This window comes from Frankliniella occidentalis, unplaced genomic scaffold (assembly GCF_000697945.3).
Source record: "Frankliniella occidentalis isolate FOCC.00 unplaced genomic scaffold, Focc_3.1 Scaffold157, whole genome shotgun sequence".
Taxonomy (NCBI): Eukaryota; Metazoa; Arthropoda; class Insecta; order Thysanoptera; family Thripidae; genus Frankliniella; species Frankliniella occidentalis.
The window spans coordinates 377,779-396,667 of NW_026267283.1; the positions used below are offsets into that span (position 1 = coordinate 377,779).

General features: G+C 39.7%; 2 protein-coding genes across 7 annotated transcripts in view; one reads left to right on the forward strand and one right to left on the reverse strand.

Annotated features, from left to right (window-relative positions):
• The window catches only part of LOC113203342 (bromodomain adjacent to zinc finger domain protein 2B), a 50,390-nt gene extending 38,687 nt beyond the window's left edge, over positions 1-11,703 (forward strand). The window contains exons 12-28 of the mRNA XM_052271309.1: positions 471-824; positions 1,811-1,864; positions 2,206-2,524; positions 2,612-2,869; positions 2,984-3,296; positions 3,380-4,820; positions 4,910-5,082; positions 5,163-5,347; positions 5,451-5,596; positions 5,682-5,879; positions 5,979-6,160; positions 6,246-6,429; positions 6,527-6,648; positions 6,737-6,878; positions 6,967-7,124; positions 10,518-10,907; positions 10,983-11,703. Coding sequence (XP_052127269.1) covers positions 471-824; positions 1,811-1,864; positions 2,206-2,524; positions 2,612-2,869; positions 2,984-3,296; positions 3,380-4,820; positions 4,910-5,082; positions 5,163-5,347; positions 5,451-5,596; positions 5,682-5,879; positions 5,979-6,160; positions 6,246-6,429; positions 6,527-6,648; positions 6,737-6,878; positions 6,967-7,124; positions 10,518-10,907; positions 10,983-11,175 — 4,812 coding nt within the window. The 3' untranslated portion in view covers positions 11,176-11,703. The remainder of the gene's footprint in view (positions 1-470; positions 825-1,810; positions 1,865-2,205; positions 2,525-2,611; positions 2,870-2,983; positions 3,297-3,379; positions 4,821-4,909; positions 5,083-5,162; positions 5,348-5,450; positions 5,597-5,681; positions 5,880-5,978; positions 6,161-6,245; positions 6,430-6,526; positions 6,649-6,736; positions 6,879-6,966; positions 7,125-10,517; positions 10,908-10,982) is intronic.
• A 650-nt stretch (positions 11,704-12,353) lies between these two features.
• LOC113203343 (endoplasmic reticulum junction formation protein lunapark-A) lies at positions 12,354-16,205 on the reverse strand. Of its 6 annotated transcripts, none has more exons than XM_026417975.2 (11): positions 16,084-16,205; positions 15,831-15,928; positions 15,349-15,390; positions 15,082-15,269; positions 14,819-15,008; positions 14,445-14,745; positions 14,166-14,336; positions 13,907-14,086; positions 13,794-13,838; positions 13,642-13,713; positions 12,354-13,567 (listed from the first exon to the last, which is right to left on the reverse strand). In XM_026417975.2, exons 2-11 carry the CDS (start codon positions 15,855-15,857, stop codon positions 13,491-13,493), a joined length of 1,293 nt encoding a protein of 430 aa, XP_026273760.1. In that variant the 5' UTR covers positions 15,858-15,928; positions 16,084-16,205; the 3' UTR covers positions 12,354-13,490. The 6 variants fall into 6 exon arrangements, with proteins under 6 accessions (XP_026273760.1, XP_026273761.1, XP_026273757.1 ...); XM_026417976.2 differs by having other exon boundaries at positions 13,648-13,713; positions 14,445-14,748; XM_026417972.2 differs by having other exon boundaries at positions 14,445-14,748.
• Between the last annotated feature and the right edge of the window lie 2,684 nt (positions 16,206-18,889).

Below are 18,889 nucleotides of genomic sequence, written 5' to 3' on the forward strand. Positions count from 1 at the left end.
AGAAATTATAGTTCATGATGAAACTAGCAATTAGGGGAGACCAAATAATTGGAAGCCTGCATGATTGCTTGTTTGACAAGAAAATGCCATCCCCTGTACCCAATAGAAAGAGGAAAAAGTCTCCCTGGCGGTTATTTCTGTAGTGCCTCCTTCCCGTTCCCCTTTAGTGACCCATTGGAAACCCGAGACTGATTTAGTGTGATATGCACATGCACAGTACTCTGTATAATGCTAAGTAATTTCATATCAAATTTTTGCAATACTTTCATCTTTGATATATCAAAGCTATAGCTCTGTCCAATTCTTCTGAGATGAGAGTGAATTACTGGCTATGTGCTAATCGCTTATGTTGGGTCCAAAACAAATTCAGTCAATAAAGCATCAGCGTTGGTCAGCATAATTCACTGTCTGCATACTATCAATGTCTTGGCTAGAGGTGGCGATAAGATGACATGGCATGATCCCTCCAGGGCCGCAAGAGATTGGCTTTCACGGCTGAGCAAAAGTTGCACATCATTCGAGAAATAGAGGGAGGGCGCAGCAAATCGGATGTAAGTCGAGCTTTGGGACTGGCCAGCTCTACTGTTGCAACAATTTGGAAAAACAGGGAAGGCGTTTTAAGCGCACTTGAAAGTCAAGTTACTAAGGAGCATCCTACTACTCGTACTCCTCCCAAGGGATCACCGAATAATCTTCAACTCAGCAGTCATTCTAACACACCAACAAGTGTCCCACCTGCAGCTACTCCTCCTCCAAAGAGCGAGACTCCACCACCTGCTCTTGCAATTACGGCGCCTTCAACCATCCCCATAATTGATGACACGGTAAGGGTGAGCAATGTCACGACAACGCATGTAAGGGAAAGGTGAGCGGGGGAAAGAGACCCTAGTGATACTTATTTGTTGGCCGCCAAAGTTAGATTGTAGTGTGAGGCTAGGCTCAACAAATATGCCATGCTGGGGAGGGTAGCTGCCATGCCTGGCCTGATTCGCCATGCCTTGCCAAGCGTCATCTTGTATCATTTCCCTAACCAATCATCAAACAAGAACCATTTTACTACATTCTAGTCTTGAGTGAGTGCAAATAAATGAGTGAATGTCTGATTGAATAATCATTGATTTAGTTTCATCACCTCCAGAAATTCAGAATGCATGAATGCATGCTAACAAACATTTTTCAGATTTTAAAGGATTTGTTATGTAAATGCATGTGAGTGATCAACTCTTGAAAAATGCAACATTTCTTAATTATTGATTTACATTTCACAAAATTTTTGTTGGTTTGGGATTTGTCATGAATCTTATCACTTCCACTTATTTTCATACATGTAACACACTTTTGCTTACTAACAAGTCTTTATTTCTAGTGATTCAAATTTACTTGTCCTATTGAATAAAATACTTCTGTTCTGACTAATTTTTCTTTTTATCATCAGCTTTTGTTATGGTATAATATGCTTGCTTGCGTTATTATATATTACATTTAGTTTTGTGAAGATGATTACGCATGTGTGTAGTTTACATTTCTCTATCTGAAGATTCAACATCTTTTCCTTTCACTTTTTGTTTGGGAAATCAACAAATGATGTCTAATTTAATAATATTCAATAATAATTTCCAAAACAAATAAGTTTTTGTTATTGTTTTAATGCTTGTAACTTCAAATATTCTTTACCCTGCATGGTATTGATTCCGAATCTTACATTTGTACTGTAATATCTATTTGATTGTAATAGTGTGTGCGTGCGAGCATTTAGTGGTGCGTACCTTGACTCGCACTGACTGGTGTGTGGTATTTTCTGTCTGTTCAGCTATACATGCAGGAGATGAATAAGCAGCGGGAATTGCTCTACACTGTGGAGCTGGTGAGTATCTTGTATGCCAATGTCAGGAAAATTCAAATTTGATTTTGTTACAAAATCTAAATTTTCACCATAACCAACACCTATACTCTGGGCATTATTGCTTTGGCTTGGAAGAATATTTCTATCCCACATCTAAAAAAAATTAAAAAATACACCTTCCTTTTCAAAATTTGTTTTTTATGTTTTTGTTACTTGCACTCTTGACTAACTTTTACTTACATAGTTCAAGAATTTTTTCCGGTAGCACTCCTTTTCTATCTGCAATTATACTTACAATGATGGAGGTATTTTCTTGGATCTCTAATTTACATCTGACTTATTTTAATCTTTTTCTATTGTAGGAAAGAGAGAGGAGACGACAACACATGGCTCTAGTGCGGTCCCTGGAAAACAGAAAGCGACTGGAAGAAAGGGAGAGGAAGAGACTGGAAGCAAGAGCAGAAAAGCTTGCAAACCGAGAAAAGAAACTTGAGCAAAGACGTATTGATGTTGAACTACTTACTGAAATTCGGAAACCAGTTGAGGATATGGAATTAGGAGAGGAGAAATATTTGCCCATGCTGGAACGTTTGCCTGGTCTCCAGTTATGCGGTCAAGCTTTTCTAGACACACTTATGGTGTTTGAATTCTTACATACATTTGGGGAAACACTTGGTTTTGGTGAGTAACAAAGTGACTATTAAATTAAATCTTAATCAATGTTTCAACTGGATTAGTTTTGTTAATTTCTAATTTTTAAAATTTCAGATATGGAAAGTTTGCCAACTCTGAACAATTTGCAAGCAGCACTTCTTAATGACCAGGACACAGAGGAAGAATTATTGTCTGTGATGACACATCTACTAGTTTGTGCTATTGAAGATCCAGGGATTCCGAATCCAGCCCGTCACATCACAATTTTAGGTCAAAGCCTGAAACAAGCTGATATAACTCATAGTAATATTTCAGAAATAATGAGAATTTATTTATATGCTAACGCAACTGGCGAAGTTAAATCACTGTCTGGTAAGAAACTGAAATTGCTTAACTTGTCTCTATAAATACTGATTTAAAAATAGGGATTTCCTAAATTTGAAGATGCTTAGAATACAGACTGATTTGCTCTTTTCTGCTTCTCAGGTTTAAACTTTGAACGAGATAGAGAAAAGCGTATGTCTGATCATCATAATAGTTACGATGATACTTGCCCCACCAGTGGAAAAAATGCTGCATTCTTTGCTTGCCTAAGGGAAAATCCAACATGGGCCATGTCAGAATGGTTGCGGACACACCCTTTCCTTGCTCTCAGTCCAACATGTAAGGCTGCTATCCTTGCTTTTCTTTGCAATGAACTTCTTCAAAACAAGGCAGTTACCGGACAGATTGAAAAAGCAATAGAAAATGGTGGTCAAATTAGGAAAGATCGTTACATCCTTGACAACAAACTTAGAAAGTAAGTTCACAGAATCAAATCAAATCCTAAATATGAGCGTTTTTCCCACCAATGTACAATAATTTTATGATTCTCTATTTCAGGCTTCGCCTTTTACATCAAAGAAAAGCAAGAATAGCTGCTCTACAGACACTTCAGAATGCTCAAGCAGGAACACCCATGGCTACCCAAATGATGGGACCAGCCCATGCTGTTACACCTCACACAGTTGGAGTACAAACTTCTACCACACCAACAACAGTGAAAACTGATATGCAAAACACACCCAGTTCTGAGCCCAGTGGTGAAACCCAAACAGAAACGAGTGAAGTATCCACAGCCACTCCCTCTGATAGCACCATACCTCCCACTGACTCTAGTGCAAAGACTGAAGAGACTATAGAACCTACTAAACCTGCTAGTAGTGACAGTGCCAAAAGTGAGTCAGCAGCTACCCCTGCTACCCCTGCAGCTGCACCAACCAAGAAGCAAGCAGCTCCAGTTGAAGCTGAGGAAGCAGAAGATGAGAATGAGGATGATAGTTGCAACGAAAGTGAAGGAACCCTTCCTGAAGGAACTCTACCTGAAGAAGAAGAGGATCTTCGACTTAGTGCTGAAGAACTTGCCAAAAAGATTGATAGAGTTCAACGTCAATTAGAATTAAATCTTCAAACATTAAATGCCTCTACCTACCAACTAAGGGCTACTCCACTAGGGCAAGATAGGTACTACAGGCGATATTGGGCCTTGCCAACCGCTGGTGGTATTTTTGTTGAAGCCATGGAAAGTGCAGAACCTGATCTTTACAACGAATTAAAGAGCCAGCCAGATCATTGCAAAAAGAGGCCTAGAAGTGAGGAGGACGATGTGAGTGAAGATAGTGAAGAAGGTGGCCCTCGGCCCTGTAAAGAACGAAAAGATGACAACGAAGAACACAGTGGCGATGAAGAGGTAAATGGCACAGATGGAGGCACTGCATCCGATGGAGATGATGAAGATAATGAAGAGAATGATGAAGAGGATGAGGAGGATGAGGAAGTCAAATCCATCACTAAGAATGAGGAATCAAACGGAACCTCAAAGGCAAGTGGGTCTGGTATTGATCAATCTTCTCCTAAAGAAGAAATCAAACCAGCACTGGAAATTAGTGACCAGAAATCTATTAAACAAGAAAACCAGGAAACAGTGGATGGAAAAATGGAAATCGAAGATCCAATCCATCAAGAAGTTGTGGTTATAAAGAAAGAAGAGAGCGAGGACCCCACTGTTGATGATTCAAAATTGAAATCCGATACTAAACACGATGTTGAGGATATTAAACCCATTGTAAAAGTAGAGGATAGTGCTAGTTCTAACAAACCAAAAGAGGAAGAGGCACCTTTAACTTCAGTCAAAGTTGATCTGACTTCCCGTCTTGAAGGTGCTGAGCTTGAGTCTGCCTTCCAAGGTGATAAAGCTGCACCAAAGACAGAAGAAATGGAGGACAAAGCAAAGGAATCAACTGATGTTAAACCAGCCCTCAATCACGTTGATGCCAGCAGTCAGGTAGTGATCTTCATCCTGCTGCACACAACTTGTTAAAATATAAATTGGAACTACAACCTATTTTATTTGATTGTTTTCTTGCTATCCAGGTAACAAATGCATGCCCTAATGCGGTCCCTACTGTTTTAAACAATGTGAAAGACTTGAATGGTGGCTGTACTGCAACAAGCCCGCCAAGACCAGCAAGCCCAGAAAAGACATGGTTTAGTATAATCCCCAGAGATTCCTGTGATAGTACATCCGTTGGGAACAATCCTGCAAGGTGAGAAAAAAGTTGCTTCTTCTTACAACACAAAAAGTCATTGATTTAAATAAATACATCCAATTTGCTGTTCTGTCCAGAATTGTCGATGGAGAGCTGAGAGTTCCTGTTTATGGTTGTGGACGCCTACCTTCACCTGTATCCATGTTGCCGCTCTGTGAATCTCCCCCTCCATTGATGATGACTACAGAAGAAGCAGAAGAGCTCGAGAGAGTAAAACTTCATGGACCACCAGAACCTCTGCCTTGTCAGCCAATACCGAGGGGTAAGCAGAAGCTATACAGAAATCCCTATTTAACTTCAGCTTCAATTTACTCACCATTCTCAAATCTGGTTTTGAAATCCTAATTGCTGTAAATTTTTTTTAGACATGATGAGAGGTTGGTGGAAGATAGCAAAACCAGAATATTTAACTGAAGTGACTGATTCTCTTCATCAAAGAGGTATCAGGGAAGGTGAACTAAAGAGAAATCTAGTGAGACACCTTGAATCTTCTGTAGAAGCTTCAGTATCTGTAAGTTTTTAATATAGCTGTGTTATAATACTAAAGTTTATATTGAATATTGCCCAAAAATTGATTGTTTTATTTCACCCTTTAGTCGTGCCCTGGCCCTGAAGACAAAAGTCTTGTAGAATTACATCCCACTGACATAGATGTACCAATGGAGTTAGGAGCACCTTCTGCAGAAGTCCCATCGCACTGGTCTGATGATGTTGCATTGAGGGTAGATCTAGCAATATTAGAACAAGTTGAAGCAATGGAAGATCGAGTTGCTAATGCCAGCATGCAGGTGAAGGTGAGTGTAGTCTGCAAGTCTATTCTCACCATTTCAGGTGGTGAATTTTCAATCTGTTTATATTGAAGAGATTATTAACAATTCTTTTCTTGGAATTAGGGCTGGAAAGTACCAAACAGAGCAACTTCAGAAGAAGGGTATGTTTTCCGCCCTTCATGCCTTGATGGTCATGTAGAAGAAGCAGACGAGCGTGCCAACCCAGTCACCATTGCTAAAGATCGTCTGTTGTGCCTTGAGGCTGCAATTGAAAGGCGATATTTAAAGCCACCCCTTGGAATCAGGTTCGTGGCACTTAAGTCCTAGATCATTTGCACATTATTGCTGTACTCTATAGTTACGTGTTTTATCTCTTACTAATTTTGGCAGTGTTGGTGATGTTAATTTGATGGGACTTTCTGGCGAACAATCTGTTCCTGACCCAGAGAGTTTGCCTAAAGGACTTATTATTTGGCGAGAAGCTGTTTCAAGATCACACACTGCTGCACAATTAGCTATGTCACTGTACATGTTGGAGTCATCAATAGCGTGGGATAAAAGTATAATGAAGGCTGTAAGTATATAATTTTTGCTGTGCTGTCAGCACACCAATATGCGTATAATTTAGTTCCATCCTTTTCTACATTCTCCTTTAATTTTGTTTGTTTTAGAATTGCCAGTTTTGTCATTCAGGAGACAATGAAGATAAACTTCTACTCTGTGATGGGTGTGATAGAGGATATCATACTTATTGTTTTAAACCCAAAATGGAAAATATTCCTGATGGAGATTGGTAAGCTTCTTAGATATACTAACCAACATTGAGAGAGTAATTTAAATTGTCATAGACAGCAAATATGAAAACCTATTAACATTTTCAGGTATTGTTATGAATGTTTAAATAAGGCGACGGGTGACAAAAACTGTATTGTGTGTGGAAAGAAAACAGGCCGTAATCTACTTTACTGTGATAACTGTCCACGTGTTTATCACACTGATTGTCTTACACCACCATTAAACAAGGTACATTGTTTAATTGATTTACTTGATGAGTATGTGTGTTTGATTATTTGTTCAGCAGTTTTTCAACCTCAATTACATGATTACTTAGGTTCCACGAGGGAAATGGTACTGTCAAAACTGTCACTCCAAGGTACCGAAGGCAAAACGTACAAGTACCAAGAAATCAACACCGAGTAAATCAAGAGGTGACAAAGACAGGAATGAAAACACACGGGACAGCGAAAGTAGTGATCAACCTCCTTCAAGGTCAGTAAAATGTTATAGTATTTAATTGAGATATAAACAGGATCCATATCCATAGGTCCATGAAAAAAGTTATCAATCCCTCCTTATCTTGCTCTGATTACTTTTTAACTCATGCGTACCTCATTGGGTTTAATTGAGAACAGTAATGTTTGTTTTTATTATTATCACACTAAGTTGTAATTTTCAAAAGTTAACATTTTATCCTTTTCAATGGTAAGTTTTCTCTTTACATGTCTTAAGTTCAATTAACAATAAAAAACTACAGCATCTCAAATGTAGCTTCTCTTCCCTCTTCCTGATCCGTAGGATGTTCTAAATTTGTCATAACTAGTATAGGGATTATATATTGTCACTAAACCTCATAGATTTCTATTAACAACTTTTCTATGTGCTGCATTTCCTCTAGCTTCCAGCATGCTTACAATTTTTTTAAATATGTGACAATTTTGCATGATAAATTTTATTTGTACTGTCAATACAACATAAATTTTGTTTTATAATTTTCCTTATTGGAGAAAAGCTTCTGTATTACTTACTATGCTTAAGACAGAGAGAGAGAAGCCAAGAATGACTTTCTGTTCTCCTGTATTTTCCCCATTTGCCCTGTTTACCTTGTTTTCTCATTCCTTACCAATACCCACTAATTTCTATAAAATTATTTTGAACATAAAAGCATGTGCTTAATGGTCGACTATGTACACCGGTATGAGTTAGGTTTATCTTTTGCTTGAGGTTGCTTTATTTTCAAACAATAGCAAGTAATTTTGTTTAACAATTTAAATACATACAATATATTTGTTTTGTTGTTTTTTTTTTTGTTTTTTTTTTGGCAATAGATCTATACCTGGAAGGATCAGGTACATCATATGGAGGGGTAATCAGTCCTTCAAAATGATTTTTTTATTTTATTTCATTTTTCAGGAGCGTGAAAAATAAAAGGAGTTAATCCTGATGCTCTGTAAAGGAAGAGCAAACACAGAATTACAGGCTTATATATACTAAGGGTACCCTTTCATCTATGGACCAGCAAACAACCTCTTGGACAAACTTCACAGCTTTTTTACAAGGTTGCGAGGTTCATTTTAGAGCTTTGTTTGGCCGTGCAATCAGTTTGAGCTCCATTCTGTAGGCCTCATTCCTACACTACACACCAAGCTTTCTATTTCTGTTGTCGTGGTACTAATATAAATTAGAGTGCAAGTTCTCAGAGAAACGAGGGATTTAAAGAACTGAAAGCACTTCAATTAACAAGCATGCCATTCAAAGTTGTTCTCTTTACTAAGTCTTGGGCTTGACTCAATCTGCTATCTTTTGGTGAGGTGATGTGACGTAACCAACCATGGTTGTGAGATAATTTATGACTATTTTAGGAGGCAATCCTCTTAAAGAAATATTGTGATTTTATAGAAATTGAAATTTAAATGGGTAAATGTAAATACTTTGTAAATATAAAGCTAAGCTTTGTAAAGTGTGAAGACAAAAGTAAATATGTATATTAGTATACATAGTAATTAATTTCAAATTTTATTTCCAAGAGTGTGATATAATGGCAGTACGTGCATGTGCAAATAGTAGCTATTCCGAAAGCTACTGAGTTTGTCACAATATATTTTTATTGTGAGGTGTGTTGAATTTTTTATTTAAAGATGAGATACAACCTCTTTGAACCACACATCCCTCCTCTTTTAAAACTTTGAGTCAGTAGGAAATCGTAGATTATTTTTAGCTTTTATTTTTGAGCAAAAGTATTATTGATAGTTTGCTATAAGAAGTTTAAAGCAATTACGGGTGGAACCTAAGGCCAAAATTGGTCAGCATTTGTTGTCTTAAATATTCTCTTTCATAATTTTTGAATATCATGACTATTGTCCCATCCAGCCAGAGATTGGGGACTAGTGCCCTTACAGCGTAAACATCTTAGTGCCACTCTTTTGCTGGATGGACCAAATTATCTTTCAAACTGATATGTTTATTGTGCATTGTTTTTTTTAATAAGCAACAAGGGCAACCCTGGTGTTTATTTTGGAAAACCTTAATGAAGGAGATTTCAATTTCAGTACGTTTTTGAGCTTATTTGAATATTGTTCTCTATATTTCACACATTTAGCCTATAGATTACATGCTTGTGTGAAACTGTGTATAGAATGTTCTGGTCATATTTTTTGTATTCTCAACACACACTGTTACAATACTAAAAGGAGAGGAGTTTACTTACTGTAACTCCATGGCAGTACTTAATTTTGTACAAACTCAATGCAACTACTCTTGAATGTCTTTAATATTAATAATGATATTCGTGTGATATTCATATTCTATTTTATTACTTAAAAACAAATGTTGGCCAAATGAACAAGAAAAGGAGGCGGCTTACAGATCTGTGTTACATGTTGAAAGAGATTGTATTTTTAAAGGAAACAGTTATGAATGGAATAAATTGTTACTGCCCTTTATAATTTTCTTTATTTGTTTTCCTATATAGCATGATGCCCTCCACAAGCCCATACATGCCCATACGAGATGTTTTAAGACTATGTCTCAGAACAGATACCTTCAGTTTTTTTTTTTCTGGTTGTAGTTCATCATGATGTTCTGATCCTTTTAAGCCTCTAGGGCTGTAGTTTGGGTTCCTTTTAACCTATTCTTTACCCTTGTATTTCAGTTTTATATGTCAATTATTGGCTGACTGTACTATTTAAAACTGTGGTCTTATGATTGCTTTTACAAAATAACACTAAAATTTTTGTTAAAGATTTTTGTTTTGTTTTGTGAAGCAGTTTTTACTGCGTACCTTGACTGAGCAGTTTTTTTTCTTGGGTGTATAAACTCACGAAACAGTAAAAAAATATCCACAGATTTCATTTTGCCATTACAATTGTGAAATGATAATGTACTCTCTCTGAATTGAACCAAACAAAATTTCCAGACTGAAGCTGAACATCACAATACTTGCTGCTCTTCTGCTAACAAGGTGGTAGATTGCTTTAACAGCCTTAGTAGAGTAGTGCCAATAACTGGACAGCTTGATATGCCTAGTTAGTAGTTGGTTATCCCTCAGTAGTTGATAGCTAGTTGATCGCTAATTAGATGTCTTCTTCCCTGCTAGTGGATAGCTATGGTTAAGAGGCAGACTTAAAATGTTCCTTTAATCCAGTGATTTAAAAAAAATTATTAGTCTTTTCCACAATGTTTATGGTTTGTCAATCAACTGTCAGATAAAGTATTTGTTTATAGGGAGACCCTATTTATTTTAAAATTAAGATTAAGGTTAAAATTTGAATATTTAGAGGTAAAAACAATGATAATAATCTAGTAGAAGTTCATTTGTCGTTGAACAGCAAGTATATATGTTTCTTCAAACATTTCTTCACAAAGGAAATCTTACTTTGTTTTCAGTCCACCCTATCTCAAGCCTCCAACACCAATGGACAGCCACAATGATCCTCCAGAGATGGATTTCATGGCTGATAGCTGCTCAATGAAGCCTATTGAGGACACCAATTCTACTGAGAGCCAAACTAAGCATCCCAATACACCACCTCAACTGTCTCCCCATGCTTGTCCAAGCAGTTCCTCTGCAAGTTCAGTAGTAACACCAAAGAAAACCAGCAAAAGACTGGCCAAGGAACTGACACCTTGCCGCATGTTACTAGATGAACTAGAAGAGCAGGAAGAATCTTGGCCATTCCTCCTTCCTGTCAATACTAAACAATTCCCTACTTATCGTAAAATTATTCGCTGGCCAATGGATCTCAGTACAATTAAGAAGAAACTCATCGATGGGCAGTTAGTATTGAAATTTAGACATGATCAGTTCTTATTAATAAGATTGTTAGTCTAATTTCTTTTTCTGTACACCAGGTACAAGTCACGAGAGGACTTCTGCTCAGATGTTCGTCTCATCTTCAATAACTGTGAAATCTTCAATGAAGACGATTCTCCTGTAGGGAAGGCAGGGCACGGCATGCGTACTTACTTTGAAACACGCTGGGGTGAAATCAATGGTCATGCACATAAAGGTAGTCCACATTCCAATTTAAGTCCATCTCGTTAATGAAAACTATATTTCTTCATAAATAATGTTATCTCGCATCTTGTAATCAGCAATATTCCATTACATGCTGGTCCCAAAGTTGTTTTTCTTCTTTCTAACACCAATAGGATAGACATTCTTGGAATGCATTCAGGAAGTCACTGGTCTTCGAGTCCATTTTAATTCAAGACTCAAGGTGTTATATCATAATATTGTACCCATGAAGAAAGTGACAGCTCAATGTGATAAAAATGTGATTGTCTTTGTGAAATGATCGAAATTAGCAGTGGGGCCCTTCTGCTTATTATTTTTATATATTTGTATGTGATTCATTAGCCCTTGAGCATTGTGTTAGACTACGTGTTCATTTATCTCTAAGTTAAATAAATCTATTCTAGTCACAGTAATTACTATTAGAAAATTTTGTTCTTGCGATTAGTTGATTTAAGATTTATCATAGGATTCAGGCTTCAGGTATATGCTATGATCTGAGAAATGTGTAGATGTTTACATGGACATGAAATAAATGAAATGACCATTCCACTATGATACTTGGTGTATGGAGTAACACTTCCAATATTCTGTATTGGTTCAACATTTTATTTAAGAAAAATTAGGTTCAGTTTGCAAAGTAGAGGAAGTAACAAAATTTACAGGATAAATATAAAAGTTTTGCAAGAATTTCTAAAATAGGTTGTTATGTTAAAATTGAACTCGAGTCCAGATTAATTACTTTAATACATCTAGTAGAGAAATATGAATACTAGAATACACATCATGTATTTCTCTGGCTTCCTTGGCACAAAACTCCAGTCATTAAACAAAACAAGTCATCAGTCTCAAAGATGAAAGTGCTTAGTGAGTTATTGACTCCAATAAAAATCTACCTAAGGATTACAAGAACAGTCTAAAGAGAAGACACTGCAAAGAAAATCTTTAGCTAAAGGGGATAATGGGAGTCGAACTAAATATCACAAACCACAACTTAAGAATGAATTTTATGAAAGATTGATTTGATCAATGCTTAGGGTATGTATTTTATACAGTATAGCTAAAGTGTTAAACTACGGTGAAAAAATATGAATGAAAGTTAGATATAGATAAAACCATATTCATTCCCCATTATGAATGAAGAATGAGGTCATGCAGTGGAGCATCAAGATGAGATTTTAAACCTTGGGAGAAGAAAAAAAAAAGACTTCAGTTACCTTGAATATTGCTTTATGGTACTCAAACCCATCTGGGTTTAGAGAAGCCATTATACCATTGAATTGACACAGACAATACAAACACTCACAAACATCAAATATTAAGTATGCTTCACCATAAGGTAGGGTCCCAATCATGTGACTAGATTAGCAATCGTACATTCCAGGGTACAAAATACAGTAAAGGCACAATGAGGGTTTTTAAAAGCTTGTTAATACAATAGTTCTTAGATGAAAATAAAACAAGAAATTGATCACCCAAACAAAACAGATGCTGATGCCAGTAGAGTGAATATGTTACGGTTAAAGTCCTCAGGTTGGTTGATGTGCACATAAAAGGCTGCAGACTTTAACCATAACAACCCTTCATCTGGGATAAATTACTATAAAATAATCAAGCAAATTAATTCATACACTGCATCACTCATAAATAAAAGCATCAATATTTTTGTTTAAAAATTGAACTGAGAAGCAATTTTTAAGTCAACTACAATAAAGAGAGTTTCCCTAGTCACACAAATTGAATGACTGCAGGATCTGAAGATTGGAATTTTCAATGACAACGCAAACATCTAATGGCCTGGAAAATTAAAAAGAGAACATCCTCAGAATTCATCAAGTTAGTAGCTTCTACATATGATTTGATATAAGATGAACGGCCAACAAGAGATTCTTCTATGATACTTCAAAACAACAAGCAGGAGGCCAATAAATTCTGACCAATGAAGGAGATAGCTAAGATGAAATTGTGTACCCTCAAGAAGTTGTGTCTCCTCATAGAAAACATTAAATACAATAATTTAAGAAATTTAGTGTCTTAAATATGACTAATGCAGGATTGAATCCAGCAACACATGTCAGCAAAGAGTTCTTAGAGAACAATAAATAAATGAAAAAATACACTTCAGAAGTTGAAAATGTGTAAGTGAGACTACGCACATCACACAGAACACAATGGCTTCTTTAGAAAAGAGATAAAATCAAGCACAGCTTAGATCCTATTCATCACAAAATATGCAGTGATAGTACCTGCATAATAGAATCCAACAAATAACAGATTTAATGGATCATTATCCAAAATAAATCATTTTCAAATGGTAGTAGGTAAATAGCACAAAGTTCAATAGCTTATGTGCTGCTTTCAGCCTCCTCCGAGGGGTTGTTTCCTGTGCTGCTTGGAGGCTCCACAGAGGAACTTTTGCCCTCTAAAAAAGAAATAATCTTGTAATTTTTACCAAAACAAAAGCATTGCATCAGCTTCAGCTTGAGGTGACAATACCTTTACCATCTAGAGACTTTAGAAACTCGTCAGCTTCACGGTCAAGGGAAGTGTCAGCTTGATCTTTCTTGTCTACAATAAAGAAATGACAGAATATAAACAAAAACATCAATTCTACACAAAGTATGACAGTTCTCAGTACATGATCTTACCAGTTGCATCAGAATTGTTCAACAGCTGAGGCTCTGGTGCAGAATCTGAAAGAGAATTAGTGTGAAACAAAATGTATAACAATTAAGACCATTAGTACCTTAATTACTATTACCATCATCACTGCTATCAGATCCACTGTTTTTCTCAGAGTCTGAAGTATCATCACTTTTGCCAGCATGCTGCAGCTGCCCCACAGCATGCAATTTGGACCCTGGTACAGGGGAAAGCCGTGGGGCCTGTGGGCGCTGCTTGCGTGCAGGGTTGTAATAATGGCAATAGGAGCATCTGAAGGCTAATACAATGAAAAATAGATTAAATAGATAGTTTTACAAAAATTTCCCAAAACTGCTAAACTGTTCACAGGAACTTACAGAGATACTCAAACTCTTCTTTCAGAGCCATGCCATTATGTGAATCACATGAAGAACAAATGAGAGCAAAACGGTTTGATGGACCATCGCCCACAACATAGTCTACGACACGATCAAGATATGAGCGTTCTCGGGGGAGAACAGGACGTGGTAAAGGAGGACCTGGTGGGCCTAGGTATAATAGAAAAAGCGCTCGCATTAGGCCAGTAGTAACAAAAAATAAATAAAATTCATAAGAAAGTAAAAATTAAAAATGAGCTTAGCGAAGCAACAACTTACGATACTCAGAACTGAAACTCTGACCATTCGCTGAAGGTCTGTGCATGGGTGTTCCAGAGAGGAATTGTGCTCGTTGCATTGCAGCAGTAGAAAGAGAGTCAGATGAAATTGAAGAAGGCGGCACAGTATTGGGCCCTTGGTTTCCTAACGCAGATGGTAGAGTCCTTCTACGAAGCTCTGTTGGTGATAAGCCAGCTACGGGGCGAGACGGTGTTGCTTGATGGAGCTGAACTGGTCCTCTGGGTGCAGAAGCTAGTGGAGTCTTTCCTGCATTCAGCTTGTTGGGAGTAGAGTTGGCTTCCTGCTGACCAAAGAATTACAGTGTTAAAATGCAAGACAATGTAGGAGGAGGCTACAATTAGCAATAAACTTACCAGTCCTTTTGATCTCAATTGCTCAGGAGCGAATTTCTCCAAAATAGTTTTAGCTACTTTGTATGTCTCTTTATCCATAACATCCTCAAGAATCTTTTTTTTCTCAGCTCGTAAATCACATAATTTTTGTTCATTCTTAGTAATTTTACGAGAGTAATAGAAAGTTAAAATTCTCTTCAGCAACAGGACGCTGAAAAAATAAATGGATGGAGATAGGTATATGTTATGATTTTAATTGTTAGTATAAATTAAAAATTACTCACACAATTGGGAAAAGTAGAAGTGGAGTGACACAAATAAGCTGCTCCCGTAGGGTGCTGGGAAACCAATAAAAATAAAATAATGCTGCAGCAAGAACATAAGCACCGACTGAGTAGACAACCAGCTGCCCAACAATCCGACGTTGCCTTTGCTCGGTATTTGTGCGATACTTCTCAATGCTGGTTATATCCTACAAAGTAAAAAAAATAAATTATCATAGTGCTGAGCACTTAGTAACACAAAAAACAAAAGGGGTTTGAAGTACTCACTTTATCAAGCTTTTCCAATAGTTCATAGGTTGTCTTCTTTCTCTGAAAAATACAGAATTTCATGAGCTCTACAAGTACTTCAACAAAATAGTCTGGTCAGTGCCCTGGGGTAAATAAATAAGAAGTCATGAGTCATCATAGATAGTTCATTTTCCGAAGGCCAGTAGAGTTACAGTGGTTAATGATAAAGAAGTACATTTTATCAAAAGTTGAAAATCACACCTTACTGGCTCTGAATTGACTTATTTCCAGGGGAATGTGTGAGTTATGTAATCAAATAAAACTGATCACGCCCACCCGCTGTTCACCCGACTGTTGCTTTGTCATCGACGGACAGGCTCTTTCCCATTGGATTAGTAAAATGAGTTTGAGCATTTGTCACAAAAGTTTGAAAAAAGATGTGAATGACATGTCCAGTCCAGATGTTAGGTGTTCATAACCCCTTAGCACAATGCAAACCAAAGATGTACCAAATAAGTTACCTTGAATCTTGAAATTAGGAGACCCATTGCGAACAGATGTCCTCTTCAGACCGCACCAAAAAAGACAATGAATGAAACCTTCTTAACCTTGCCCCCACCTGCAACACATCACCACAAACAAACTGAACGACGGTCGTGAGGTAAATCAACCGGTTCGGAAAGATAACGTTAAAGCCCAACTAGCAGCGGCTTCTCACGCGCTCGCCTCGCCGTGCGACACAAATAACTACTCCAATACTGTTCCCCTGCATACATTTGAATATCAACGTGTGTTTAAAGCAGGGTCTGAAGAAATCAGACGTAAACGGCATTCAGGATTGCGGGCGGGGAACCATTATTAGAATTTGACAATGGAGCTCTTCACGGCCTTGTAAAAACAAACACAGCTGCAGTGTCATACCTACGGTCCCGGTTTGGCGCCAAATACAACCGGATGCTCCTGAATGTCCAGTACTCCTAAGGACTCTTACTTTCTGATTTTAAGCGTTGGGACCGGCAACGGAAGCAAAGCGGACACCGGCACGACTATTCAAACCTAAGGGAACGGCGCAAGAGACTCGGCGTTCGTCCGAATTCTCAATCGTTCCGTTCCGATTAGGCCGGAATGAGTCAATCTGAACGCGATTAAGAATTCGGACGGACTCTCGCACCGTGGTTTGGCTTCGGCTCAGCGCTCAGCGCAACCTGACTTATTCACCATCTACTATCCAATTTTGAGCCTCTTGATTTTGTCATTTCCAAAGCGATGACTCTGGCGATGAAGGGTGGAAAAAAAACCGACATCGGAATAAGATAGACAAGCAAGGTGTCAGGACAGAGGGAAAAGGGGGGAGGGGGGGGGGGCAGAGGGAGAGGAAGCTTGGAGGAGCCGACGGTCCATAATGCAAAGTGTACCGATGATAATCCAAAAATGCGTCCGACTTCTGAGATACTCTGATTCCGAACGATGAGGCCTGCCTGCTCCTGCTGGGAGGAAATAGGCTCATTACTATCATTATTCCAATTCCTTGATGCTGGCAAAAACGCGGCGTGCTCGTGGCGTCAGCCTCTGGCCCGTCGTAGCTCGTTTCCTTCTCTCTCCACGGCATTATCGCATCTCAGCCCTTTTCCTTGTCCCCTCCCTCCCTCCCCCTCCCCCCCTCTCTGCCCCTCTCAAAAAAAGGTCCTGAGTCCCCCAAATAAGGCCGTGGCGGCGTTTGCTGGAGCTGCTGGAGTGAGTCTGGAGTCATGCGTTTGAGGATAACTTGAAAGTCTTTTGCTGACTCTCTCGTGCGCGTGCCTAGCCGTGCGTTTGTCGCACGTGGTAGGTAGACGACGGCTGACGCGCCGCGCCCGCTTAAACGAATGCACATTATGCGTCGCCTCTGGCGGGCCTGAAACTCCCCCGCCCCCACACACCCTCCTTCCTCATGAACGGCGACGGTCGAGCAGCGCCCTTTGCCGGAGGTCAGTCACGGGAATCGCGGATGAGTATGCCCCCCCCCCCACACACACACACACAGACCTACTACTTGTGACCAAATCTCTCGCGGGGCGCTATAGCGGTCGGCTACAGCACGCTCACACGTGTGTGTACGCCCGGCGAACGCGCGCCGCGCCGCGCCGCGCGAGTGCAAAGTAATAAATGAAGCTCGCCTTTGGAGATGGCTCTCATTTGTTCCGAAACTGTAATTACTGGAGACCTCCTCGGACAGCCATTTACTACGATAGCTCTTATGACCTTTCTTAAAAGAAATCGCCCCCCTCTTACCCCTCCTCCGCCGCCTTGATCTCCTTTCCCAGTGTATAAATATGACGAGTCGGCACATAGCGCATCGGTGGTGTGACTCGCGAGGCGCGGGGTGCGGCGGCGGCGCTGGTGGGGCCTTTCCTTTCCTTTGGGCAGGTCCCTTTGCCGCGGCCGCCGCCAGAGGCCAGAGGCGGCAGGCTGGCTGGCTGAGTTAATTGTCGGCTCTCGAGCTATATGCGCTCCATTTTTATCCATCCGTTGCCGGAGCGGCTGAGACTGACTGATTGTGTGACTTGACCTATGTCACCGGATGGGACCTCTCTTCCCAGCAGACTCCTCCCACCTCCCCTCTGGGCCCTGCGATCACACGCTCGTACAAGTAGTTAGACAACAGACAACTCGTACACAACGGCACGTAACAACTGAACGCCCCCTTTCCTTTAGAGTGGTGTTCGAGAGAGCAGGAAACCACAAGGGTCTTTTGGGGGTAGAAACAGGGGGGCGGGGAGGGTGAGGGTGTGTCTGTGTGTGTGTGGCCATTATACCAATCACATTTATGGCGCCACGATTGGCTCCTTCTTTTTCACCAATTAGTTTTATTGTTGACTATTGTTGTAATGGGGGAGTGCGACTTATTGTGTTTTCTGCCTATTAAGGTTAACTGCGGCGAAACTGACCCCTTCCCCCCTCCCCTCCCTTCTTCGCCACCACTCAAGGGGCTCTTGCTCTTGTGCCAGAGGCAGGGTAGTGTTCGGACTGGGGGCCGGGGCCGAGCGCAGCAACGGGTTGGAAGGGCCGCGGCAACCGACGGGGCAAAAATTCATTTGGCGCCTACTTTCAACAGGCAGATTTAGGATGCTTATAAAACGGAAGGTACGCGGAAAGAAAGAATCAACAAAAATCAGTGGCTCTCGAAACGACCCTACTGAACGACAACATTTGTTGTCTGCTTGTTTTCTGCTAGGCTATACGGTCGAGTGCTGCCACGCTCCTGTCGTCGGCTGCGTCTTCTCCCGAATAGGAGAGCGAGGGAGACAGAAGCACTCTCCCTGCCACCCTCTCTCTCTCTCTCTCACACACACACACACACACTCTCTCTCTCTCTCTCCCTCCCTCACACACACACACACACACGCACACACATACACACACAATTCAGCGCAGCGCCAGGTTATTACTGCTCCGACCTCTGGTATCTCTCCTCCCGCTCCCCCTTAATTTATAAAAATGTTGGCAGCACAAAACTTCCAGCAGAGCTCTCTAAGGGCGCGCGCGCACGGGCCCCCCGCTTTACGAGTGAGAAGAGAAACCGTCTGCAGCGGAGTAATTG

Excerpts from the sequence above, each read along its gene's own strand:
- LOC113203343 (XM_026417972.2), bottom strand. The coding sequence starts at position 15,857 with ATGGGTCTCCTAATTTCAAGATTCAAG. Across the intron at positions 14,087-14,165 it reads AGAAGAGTTTGAGTATCTCT|CCTTCAGATGCTCCTATTGC; the intron begins GTAAGTTCCTGT and ends TCATTGTATTAG. Across the intron at positions 13,839-13,906 it reads ATCTGATAGCAGTGATGATG|ATTCTGCACCAGAGCCTCAG; the intron begins GTAATAGTAATT and ends ATTCTCTTTCAG.